The sequence below is a fragment of the Salvia splendens genome, chromosome 11, assembly GCF_004379255.2.
Source record: "Salvia splendens isolate huo1 chromosome 11, SspV2, whole genome shotgun sequence".
Lineage (NCBI taxonomy): Eukaryota > Viridiplantae > Streptophyta > Magnoliopsida > Lamiales > Lamiaceae > Salvia > Salvia splendens.
Window position 1 is genome coordinate 18,909,563 of NC_056042.1, and position 12,236 is coordinate 18,921,798.

Genomic DNA, 12,236 nt, shown 5'->3' on the forward strand with positions numbered 1-12,236 from the left:
GATATAGATAATAATAAAAATATTCCTAAAATCTAGGTAAATCTTCCAAAAAGATTCTATTTCCATTAAATAATAATATTTTAATAATATCTTTTAATTAAAAAATTAAATAATTATTAAAATGATCTTTCATCGTTATCTCATCGCACGAGGTTCACACGAATGATGAACGACGAAAATCTGACTAGTTCGTCGTCGGATCACGACGCACATTGCGTCTCGGCCAGCAGCGCATGTGTGCGTGCATGCTCTCGGCCGCCTGGCTTGACCACCGGCTCGTCAGTGTCTCGGCAGCTCTCGGTCAGTGAGACACGCATAGCCGCCTCAACTCTCGGCCAGCCGCTGATTCCGTCTCGGTGTCCTGGCACGTCAGGTGCCGCGATTCTCGGCCAGCAGTGTGCACGATGGTGGCGTTTCTCTCGGCCAGCCGCGTAGCGTCTAGGTGTTCCAGTGCGTTCTCGGTCGAACTTCCGCACCGCGCCATCCTCCATGCTTCGAGCTTGGTGCGGGTGCCGCCTAGGGTTTGGTCTCGGTCGGCGGCGCGCACAAGCCCACGCTCGTTTGCGCGTCGCCCAGTAACCTATGATCCCTCGGCTCCCACTATTTCGACTACCCTTTGTCGATCGCGCGTGGTGCGATCCATCTCGGTGTGAGCGCCGACGGATCGTACATCTCGTACGATCGATAAATTCAAGTACTTTGATTCGATTGTTCTTGAGTTCAACATGCATAAAATTAAACAAAAACTAACAAGAACATGCTTCGTAACCAAATAACACATGCATACATGAATTTTTCGAAATTTAAATCCAAATAATAAGAGTCAAAGACTGGCTCTGATACCAATTGAAGGTGTTGGTAGCGGAAGCGTGCGTTCTAATGGATCACATAAAACTGATCTATTTAGCAGATTATTTAGACAAATTCTATTCACGTAATTATCACATGTATCATACTCATAACTTGAATTTTAAACATGCTTTAGCATAAATAATCCCTAAAATATGCATACTACGGAGTTAGCCAATTTACCTTGTTGATTCTCTTACGAATCAAAGATGGCTTGCTTCTTCTCCACGCGAAGATCTTGAGAACTCGACCTCGGATCTTCTGACTGGTGTCTCGGACTGTAGACTGATATTTGTGTGGGAAAATCTCACCAATGTACTAGGACTTAAATAACGAAGACAGAAATCTGCTCACGGAAGGAGAGCAATTTTCGATTCTCTCTCTAAACAGAGGGGAACGAAAATTATGATGTGGAAAAGTTGTCTTTTCTGTCTCCTTTATTCTCCTATTTATATTAAATCACATATTGGGCCCAGTCAGGGATCTAAGGAAGAATTTGGACATGGCCTCACCCAATTAGCTTTTTACTAATTAAATTGAACCCACAATTTAATATAAGCTTATATTGGAATAATACAAGCAGCCACTACAGAAGTATATTGCACTGCCTTTCCAAATCCGAAATTACAAGTACCGGGTTTCCTTTTATTTGTTTAATTCATTTCCCGCGCTTAAGATAGAAACATCCATTAATTAATCAATGTCTGCTATGGACTTAATTAATTAACATATTTTAATTTCCAAGAGTGGACTTAGTAAGAAACTCTTATTTATTATACATAGAGTAATCAAACTCCAACTAGCTAGGTTCCGAATAATAAAACCTTGTTTCGAGCTCCTGTTGTGGATGTTATCAAACGCGACTCTCCTCGTGCATGATTCAACATAATAGCAATCCTAGCATCGCTAGATAATGATCACCACTACCCAATATACCTGGATCGTTGGGTGACGAAAACCCCGCACCTTTGGTAAGTCAAAGTAGTAGATACTCAATATCGTATGCTCAATGCTAACGTACATTGATTAAGAAATTAATTATCAAGACCTCGTCTTTCAGTAGATAGCATAAAGACTCGTCTTGCTGTTAGATCCATTCAGTGCTACACCACACCAACGTCATCTTATTTCAATAAGGCTTAGAAATAATCGGACTGACATTGCAACCTTTCACGATAGGTAGTCTAGGCCTATCTAGGTTGTGAAATTCATATTTTTCTTTGTTCAGGACTGACCGCGTACCTTAAATTGAGCGCAGCCCACAACCGGTCTACTAAAACAAAGACTTAGACTTTGTTATGTTCGCTTATACATTTAAATATGCAATAAACATCCATTAAATATAAAACATAACAACATTATGACAAAAATAATCTGTTGCATTCATTGGAAAATAATAATTAGAGTTTTACAGTATTCAATCACTCGAAAGGTGATTTCTAGTATACAAACCCTAACACTAGCTCCGATGTAGCCTGCTCGCCCAACAAGCACATACTCGACTCCAGCATGATATAATCGAAGAAATTTGGACACGTAACCATTTAATTTTTTATAATGTTTCCCATTATACATTTTTTAGAATTTTAATATCACTGTATATTTTCATTCTTAAATTTATGTTATTTTGCTACTTTATTTTACTCCTTCCGTCCTTGAAAAGTATGAACTATTTTCTTATTTGTTCGTCCCTAAAAAGTATGGATTTTATAATTTTGATATAGTCAAATAACACATTATCCCTACATGGGTCATGTTAAAATGCATATAATGTCCAATCCACAACTAAGACCAATGCTACACCATTAGATCTTAAAATGAGTGCATGAGATTAAAGCTCACGTATTTCAATAAATGGTAGATAAAATATCAACAAAAGGGTAAAATAGTTAATTTATTATAACATAATAATTTTCACGAATTTTTTTAATCAACATAGTGCATTACTAATATCAACACAATGACATGAGAATCTCAACACAAGTATCAGAAAATATTAATACAGTTCTATTGATATTGTACATGCATTATATTTAGATTGTTTGATGCATTTTTGGTTATCAACATATACGAAAATTAAAATAAAAACTATAAAATTTCATCATCCGATCATCGTCGAAACATATGCAACTGAGACCTCGTTAGAATCCTTATGAAATTACCTTTAATTTGATATATTTTTTACGTAAAAATAATTTAAATCGAGAGAGTTATGTAAATTTAAAATTTTAAAATAATTTTGAGGAGAGAGTAAGTGGTTAATTTTAACTACCCCATATAAGAATTGACATTAATAACCTTTAAGTTTATATAATATTTTTTAATTTAAAATATAATTCACGTAGCATTATATCAACCACTAGATCTCCTAATAAGATTTGGTCTTAATTTGTGATTGCTAATTAGTTAGCAATTGATCATAACCCATCCCTACACATTATTTTATTCTCCACTAATATTATTTACACTACTCTTTATCACTCTTGTGTTTGTAATTAAAATTTGGGCCGAATCAAATATTCATATTTTTCGGAGATATAGAAAATAGTATTTGAAAATAAAAAAAAAATCAAAATGATTGTCAAATAAGAGCATCCACAATGGATGCCCCAGTGGACGCCCTAATGGTTGTCACATCAGCATGCCCCTTCTTTCTGCAATGGCTGTGCCCTAGTGTGAGTCCTATCAATTATCCATTTTTCATTTAATTTTTAACGTTATTATTATTTTTTATTTTCACATATTACAAATTGAAAATTAAATACTAAATTAAATGAAAAGCATGCATTACTTAATTTTAAAAAAAGAATTTATAAATTTTATATTTAATTTTAATCAAATAAAAAATAGCAAAATATAAATACACTATTATAGAACACAATAAATTTAAATAAAACACTTACATTAATCGAATAAAATGAGAAAAGTATAATAAAGGTCAAAATAAATATAATATGTTGAGTTTGGGGCTTGAACACACAATCTCTATAATTTTCGAACATACATTTACCATTAGGCTAAACATACATTGTGCATTGAAATCAAACAAATATTACATAAAGAAACAAAAAACTCTCTCTTAATTTCAGGTTATTTGTAATTTCCTCCTTCATATAGGAGTTAATTCTTTTTTTAAAAAAAACTCTCTTTTAAGTGTAAAACTAATTGTCCCACATCAAAATCACAAAGAGACTTGGAGTTGAAAACATATCTATAAAACTACCATTTGTCCCACATCGGAGTCACAATGAAAGTTGGAGTTGAAAACCTATCTATAAAAGGTTACTCAAACAATGCAAAACTTGCTCATTTAGCGTGAAGAATTATATTCTATAAAATATATTCTTTGACTAATTTACGGATCCGTCTTTTAGTATGGATCATTGTAAAACTATAGTGTTTTTTATTTCAAGTTAAAAAATGATTTTTTTTAATTTAATTTATAATCATCGCAATGAGCGCCCGATGGATCGGGCGAGAGATAAGGCGCGATCGAGACGACGCCCGACGTTTGCAATGGATGTCTGACGACGCTCGAGCCCGATCTAGGGTGATCGGGCATCCATTGTGGATGCGGGCGGATTTATAGGGCTCCCTAGTTTGAATACCTAACAAAAACATGTTTGAATATTCCAATAAGTCGTAGATATTCATAAAAAAAAGTAACGGCCACCCACCACTCGGAGACCTTGTCGTCTACGGAAACCTACCCATGACCCATCTCTCTCTCAACTATTGAACTACCTACCACACTCACACCAACGCATTTTGCTTCACTTTAACATTCTGAAATTTCTTTTCATTTTCTTCTCCAAACGCACCAACTGCATTTTTCTTTCAGAGATGGAGGCTAAGCTGTTGACTGCTGCTGCCTCTTCCACCGTGGTCGCCCCCTGCATTTCTAAACCCTCGCCCAGATTCGCATACAAATCTTGGGAAAGGAATTGCACCCTCCCATTTCAGAGCCCCAGGAATTTGAGGATTGGCGCTCGAGCTTCAGCTTCGGCAGCACCTACTCTTAGGTACTAAATTCTATTTTCATGGTTTTTTTTCAAAATGTAATTCCGGATTCGTGTATTTTATTTGTTCAATTTGCGACACATATGACTTCGCATTCTTAATCATTATATCTATTTCTTTATATTTTCTCCACTTTTTTTTAATCTGCACGGATTTTAGAAAATTGTTTGAAGTTGTGAAGAAAGAAAACAAAAGAGAAAAAATGAGTGGAACGTGGATTTAGTGGAATATGGGGTCCGCATTCTAAAAGTGGAATAAAGTAAATGGTTGACAAGCAAAATGGTTATTTAAATGGTGGAGAGAGGGAGTATCATTTTTCAAAACAAGTGCTAAAATGAAGCAGTACTCCTTAAAATCATTCACTTACTGGTCGACTACATGCTTAAAAACACCGAACAGTATGTTCTTAACAACCCCAGAGTGGTTTCCGAATGTTTTGATATCCTAGCTTATTCATATTTCGTTGGCATTTGAATTAGGTTGGAAGATACAAGAGTCCTGATGAGCATCCTTTCTTCCCTGATATCTTACCTGTTGCCTCCACTTGAGTATCCACAGGTAAAGTAATGAATCAACACGAGAACGTGATAGATGTAAACATAGGCACCAAAATACATAAATTGAACTCATACTGACAATTTGTGAATATAATCTTTGCTTTCTTTTGGCTAAGCTGTTAATTTATGATAAACTCGTTATTCTTTTGGTTAAGCTGTTAATTTCGTGTCAATTATTTTGGAGTAAAAATGTAAAATTACCTCTTCGCATGTGTGTAAATTTAGAGATCATAAATGGTATCTTTGGTATGAAGATTCAAGCCATCAAAACTATAGCAAATATTTCAAAATCTTTGGACTTAAATTAAAAGAGTGCAACTCCCTTTTGGTCCAAAACATATAGTCAAATTACGAATTTTATCCATTACATTCATTTTCTAATTTTCGGGTCCATAACATATGAAAATCACTCCCGGTTTGGTCCTTTTTGGATGGCTCAGTTAAAATGCGGAAGTCAACCGTTAATTAGCAAAAGTTTGACTAAATTAAGCTTAAAACTAGATTATTAGTGACTAAATAATTTGCTAATTATTTTCTTAAAAAATACCAATTATTTATTTTCATAATTATAGTTATGCTTTGAATAAGAGAAGAACGACTCTTCAACTCTCATTTTCAAAAAGAAGAAGGCAAAGTGTCGTTCCGACGATTCTGAGTGATAAATTCCAACTCTCACTCCAAGCCCTAAATTTCGGTTATTCTGAGTGGTATACCAGCGTTCCAGCCATGAGTTGGGAGTCTCCGAACCCACCTGAAAATGAAGTCAAGCCACCTGAGAATGAAGGCGACAAGGGTCCTGGTTCGTCGGTAGCTAACCCTAGTCTCGAAGGTGGGTTGGCATCGCCGAATCCTAGCCCCGTCGCGGAAGTCGAAGTGGAGCTACATTCCGGTAACGACAGGTCAAAGTCAAACCCCAATTCTTCCAAGGGTGACCGACGACCTCCGATTGATGCCGATGACCCCGAATTAGAGAGGAGGACGAAGATGAGACACGACCGCTCAGTTTCTCATAAGCTGTCACTTCCTCCGAAGAAGAAGCAAGCAAGCTAGCTCGCAAATGCATCGAACTCAAAATACAAATTTCAAACAAAAACTAGGATTTTCATCAAATTAATTCACCATACAAAATATCCCAACAACAACTACAAATCATAGGGCATATACAACAACCTAAACTAATTTCTCAAATTTTGCCTTCATTTATGCTTTAATTTCTTCCAACATCAACTATACGACCTCAATTTTTTCATTAATTTAAGCTAAAACTAACCCTAAATCAGAAGCAACAACTGAGGTTGACGAAGAAGAGGCTTCGCCTTGATGAATTAGCTCACACCACTTGAAGAAATTGCATTCGTTCTTCTCACAAGCAAAGTAAAGCTTCTCACAAGAAATTGCATTCGTTCTAACTAGAAATTATAAAGCAATAACAATCTATAATTGATATATTTTTCTTTTTTCATATTAGTCCAAGTAACTTAATTAATAGGTTGTATTGCAGTTGGCAGTGCGGAGCTGTAGTGATCTTGAGGTCACAGATTCAAACCCCGCCACCCGCTGGGAGACTTTCGGCCTTAATCTACAAACCTGGCCGAGCAAGATTAGTCGGATTGGATTAGTGGAATTTTGTCAAAGGCGGCCTTAATCCGCAAACCAAGTCGAGAAGGATTAGTCGGATTCTATCAAGAAATGTGTCTATTAGAATGTGATGAAGAAAGTATATGCTTTAAGATTTGATCTAACGTAATTGCTTTATTTATTGTGTAGCCTAATGTTGAAAGTTTTACAGTGTTAGAATGACTATTGTTTAAAGAATAGACTTGTTTTTATCATATCTTTGATAATAAATATTATATTCCCTCTATTCCCTGAAAATAAGAAATTTTGACAAAAGTATAAAACTCATAAAGTAAGAGAAATGTATAACAAAAAGGTGAGTTAGTAGAACTTTTCTAAAATAAAAAATTTTAGTTTTAGAAAATGGACCGAGATAGAAAGAGTATATAATATTTGGAAAAAGGGAGTATATTAAAAATCATTATCAACATCGAATTCTCATCGAAAGTATAAAAAGTATCGAAGTTAAAGTCGAGCAATATTAGTATTTATTTATAATAATGATGAATGAAATGATTGTCAAAGCAGGGGTAACATTCGAATCAAAAACATTTCAGCATAACCAAAAATAGCATGAAATGATTTCGACCCACGAGCTGCAAATGTGTGTCTCCTCCACTTCTCTCGCAACAAATGTATTCCACCCCTCTCTCTCTCTTTCCTTTTTAAAACCTGTTGCGCTTTGGCTTCCATAGGGGTGTTCGGAAATCTCGCCCCTCCGGTATTCGACCCATTTCCAAGACTGGGTTGGGTCATCTTTCACCATATTTCCGGCGATGGGTTGTGTCAGCTCCAAGAAAATAAGGTGCGATTCTCCGCTTTACGAGGATGTCCGCTCCGTCTCCTGCCTCGGCAGCAGCAAATGGCGGTCTAACAACATTAAGGAGGAGCTGGACGAGGCCGCCGCGGTGGAACTGGTGAAAGCGGAGGCAGACGAGGAATCGGAGAGGAACAAGAGATGCGACCGCGAAGACACCTCCTCTCAGTTGAAGAAGCATGTTCCCCGGAGGCAGTCCCAAGGGGAGCTCGTCGCGGCCGGCTGGCCCGTCTGGCTCACCACCGTCGCATCCGAGGCTATCGATGGGTGGGTGCCTTTGAGAGCCGATGCGTACGAGAGATTGGATAAGGTAAAAAAAAAACGGCCTAACAACAATTTTTTAAATGAATCCTTGACGCTTTTTTTTCGGTCCAAAATGGAGTATGTAGTTATTTTTTAAAAATTTCAACTACTATTAATTGCGTGTCAGTTTTTGTGTCCTTAAAAGATTAGTTTTATGTAGTGCATCAATTTTGTTAGATTGGGCAAGGGACGTATAGCAATGTGTACCGCGCTCGTGATCTGAAGAGCAACAAGATTGTGGCGGTGAAGAAGGTTCGTTTCGACAATTTCCAAGCCGAGAGCGTGAGGTTCATGGCTCGCGAGATCATGATTTTACGCATGCTGGATCACCCGAACGTGATGAAGCTGGAGGGGATTATTACTTCCAGATTGTCATCTACGATTTACCTAGTGTTCGAGTACATGGAGCACGATCTCGCGGGCCTCTTGTCGTGTCCGGACATCACTTTCTCAGAGTCACAGGTGAAATGCCTGATGCGGCAGGTTTTGAGCGGGCTGGATCACTGCCATTCCCGGGAATTATGCATCGGGACATCAAGTCATCCAATATATTGGTCAATAATCAAGGAGTGTTGAAGATTGCTGACTTTGGGCTTGCTTATTTCACCAGGCCTAAGACCCGGGAACCACTAACCAACCGCGTTGTCACTCTCTGGTACCGTCCCCCCGAGCTGCTCCTAGGCTCCACCAACTATGGAGGCGAGGTCGATCTCTGGAGTGTGGGTTGTGTCTTCGCTGAGCTATTCATGGGAAGGCCTATTCTCAAGGGCAGAACCGAGGTTAGTTTAATGCTTATATACGATGAAATGGAATCAGAATGGGAATAAAATAACATTTCATCTACATTTCTATTCCATCGTGCCAAATAAATGACTAGAACAGAAGTAGGAATCAAACTCCATTCCATCTTACCACGAAGGGAAATGAATCATAAGCGGTGTTTGTGTTTGTGTTCGTGTGTTTAGGTGGAGCAACTGCACAAGATCTTCAGGCTATGCGGGACACCACCGGAGGAGTACTGGAGAACATCCCGGCTGCCCTTAGCAAGTATGTTCAAGCCACAGAATCCATACGACAGCATGCTGAGAGAGAGGTGCAGCGAGCTTCCCAAAGGCGCCGTGGATCTCATAGAGTCACTGCTAGCCATACAGCCGGCCAAGCGCGGGACGGCTGCTTCTGCTCTCGACTCTGAGGTTTCTGAAATCATAAATCAAAACTCGCTCTTGTTCATCAATTTTCTCACTCTCTTAATTTTCCCGTGCAGTATTTCAAGATGAGGCCGTACCCGTGTGATCCGTCGAGCATGCCCAAATTCCCCCCGAACAAAGAGATGGATGCTAAAGCCAGAGAAGACGAGAGAAGGTCCATGTCTTTGATTTGAAATTCGAATTCTAATTCCAATTCAATTTATTTATCTAGCATTTTTAATTTTTCAGGATGAAAGGACTTTCATCAAGCTCAAGGAGACTGCGAAAGGAATCTAGTGACTTGTGCAGAGCGGTACTGTACTTTTTAATTTACACCATTCGTCATGCTAAATTAAATCATCTCTCAAAATCCACGACCGAGTCAAAATAGGACTATAAATACTAGATAGATAGAGTACTTTATTATTTCGAAACTAGGAATGTATGTGACAGACTGAAAAAAAAGAAAACGCGTCAGTCTTAGTTGAGAAGGAGGAAGTATATATTTATGCGTCTTAACATGCAGGTCGGGCGTAGGAACAATAATAACAAGCAGTCCTTGGACACGAAATCGGACGTCTCAGCAGCGTCCATCAGCACACAGGACTCGATCACCAGCACTAAATCTGTGCCCGTAGCCATTGCTCAACGCAGCATATCCCAGAAATCGCTTGAACCTTCGCCCCTCGTATCCTCTAGGTCTCAACTAAGACTGCACCGCCCCGGAGGATCCTTCGACTCGGCTGAAATATCTGATATGCCCCAATTTTCCGAGGTACAAACATCAAACTTAGCTTATAAGCTTCATTACAAATTTCATTACTAACTTGTTATGCCATCTGCGCAGAATGATCAACCACGTCTTTCACTTCGTAGATCGCGTTTCCACAAGGATTAATTCTCTCCTCTCCTTTCCAAATGCGAACCCCCATTTTTTGCTGATAACTCACACAGAATGAACTTGTCCCTATTTTCTTCTTCTGCATTTCCAACTCAACTGTATATTCATTCCTTTCGTTTTTCCTTCTTGTAATCACATAACATCAAATGTAGTTTAGCTGAGTCTTTTTTAACTCAGTAATGGTTAGTGTCTCAGATAATTTTTTGGATACATGTATTTGTGAATTACTCCTCTATATGTATGCAAAGATTATCTACTCCCTCTGTCCCATTAAAAATTAAACGTTTACTAAAATAGAAAAATCTCTATCTCTATTTTTTAAGTCTTATCTCTTCATTAACTCACAAAAAACAACGCTCCATAAAAATCCATCCTGATTTCCAAATGTTGCATATTTAAGGAGACGGAGGTAGTATCTCCGGATTTTTGTTAATACTAAAAATACTTTGGAAATTAACTAGGTCCATGGAGGAGCAACACTTATTAACAAAACCAACTTTAACAACTTTCTAAAATCAGTTCTAAGAGTGTCCACAATGGTGGCCCTTGAGGGCCACCAAAGTTGGCCCGGCCACCAAATGTGGCTCTCCATGGCCCTCCACAATGGTTAAAACCCAAAAACAATAAGGGCCACGAAATGTGGCCCTCTTCAAAAAAAAATTAATTTGTTTACTTTTTTTAATGATATTTTTTAATTTAACTACAATAAATTTTATGAGATTATAATTTATGATATTTATAATTTTAATTAAAATAAAATAATTTGGATTGTAAATAAAAAAAAATTCACAACCTAACCAAAAAAAAGTTTAAGAAGAACTTCGTTGTATTATATTAAAATGGGAAAATTATACAATGAAATTTTCTAGTTTAAAAACAACAACCCTAAAACCCATATAACTATGTGGCGCTCCTTCTACAGTTCCAGACCTCTTCAACCAAATCAGCCTGCAGTGTTGTATGCGATATTTGGCTCCGCATATCGGTGTACCGCTGGATCAAGTATTCATTAGTATGTGGTACACCCATCTGCAGGGGCTCCATGACAATACCCGAGCTCGAACTAGCACCATCTTCCGGTGCCCATCGCTCTGCAGCAAATCCTTCGTCAGCTATTATCATATTGTGCAATATGATACATGCAGTCATTATGTCTAAGACATCATTTCCGTGCCATTGTTGAACCGGGCACCGAATAATGGCCCATCGCGCTTGGAGGACACCAAAAGCTCGCTCAACATCCTTCCTAGCACCCTCTTATTGTACTGCGTGCCGTTTGCCTCTGCCCAACGGGTTGTCGAATCGACTTCACAAACACGGGCCAGCGAGGGTATATCCCATCAGCCAAATAGTATCCCATGTTGTATTGCGTGCCGTTGGCCATGAATCTAACTTGCGGACCCTCACCCCGACACTCGTCATTGAACAGGTGGGACGATCGTAGAACGTTGATGTCGTTGTTCGACCCAGCGACACCAAAATACGCATGCCAGATTCGCAAGCGGTAGTCAGCAACGGCTTCCAGGATCATCGTGGGATGTCGGCCTTTGAAACCAGAAGTGAACTGCCCCTTCCAAGCCACCGGGCAGTTCCTCCACTCCCAGTGCATGCAATCGATGCTCCCCAACATCCCTGGAAAATGATGTACAGTCCCGTGCATATCAATCAGTCTCTGGCAATCATCGGCCGTTGGCTTCAGTAGGTACTCCCCTTTGAAGATATCCTTAATGCCCCTACAAAACTGCCTTAACGTCTGTAGGGCAATCGTTTCACCCATCTGTAGGTATTCGTCGAACATGTCAGCGGGCCCGGCATAGGCAAGCTGCCTAATTGCCACCGTACACTTCTGATATGTCCACAAGCCGGGTCGACTGGTGGCATCATAACGCAAGTTGAAGCACTTGAACCGCTGCGCCAAACACGTCGCTATATGGACGAAGAGTTGTTGCGACATTCTGAATCACCGACGGAAAATCTCTGGTGGA

The 12,236-nt window shown here is 38.8% G+C and overlaps 1 protein-coding gene and 1 pseudogene across 1 annotated transcript; both read left to right on the forward strand.

Moving 5' to 3' along the window:
- The first annotated feature begins 4,497 nt into the window (after nt 1-4,497).
- Nucleotides 4,498-7,268, forward strand: LOC121754991. The gene is made up of 3 exons (XM_042150279.1): nt 4,498-4,871; nt 5,349-5,427; nt 6,928-7,268. The coding sequence occupies exons 1-3, from the start codon at nt 4,693-4,695 to the stop codon at nt 7,069-7,071; spliced, it is 402 nt and encodes a 133-aa protein (XP_042006213.1). The 5' UTR covers nt 4,498-4,692; the 3' UTR covers nt 7,072-7,268.
- Nucleotides 7,269-7,612: 344 nt separating this feature from the next.
- On the forward strand, nt 7,613-10,461 carry LOC121753872 (annotated as a pseudogene).
- Nucleotides 10,462-12,236: the final 1,775 nt, after the last annotated feature.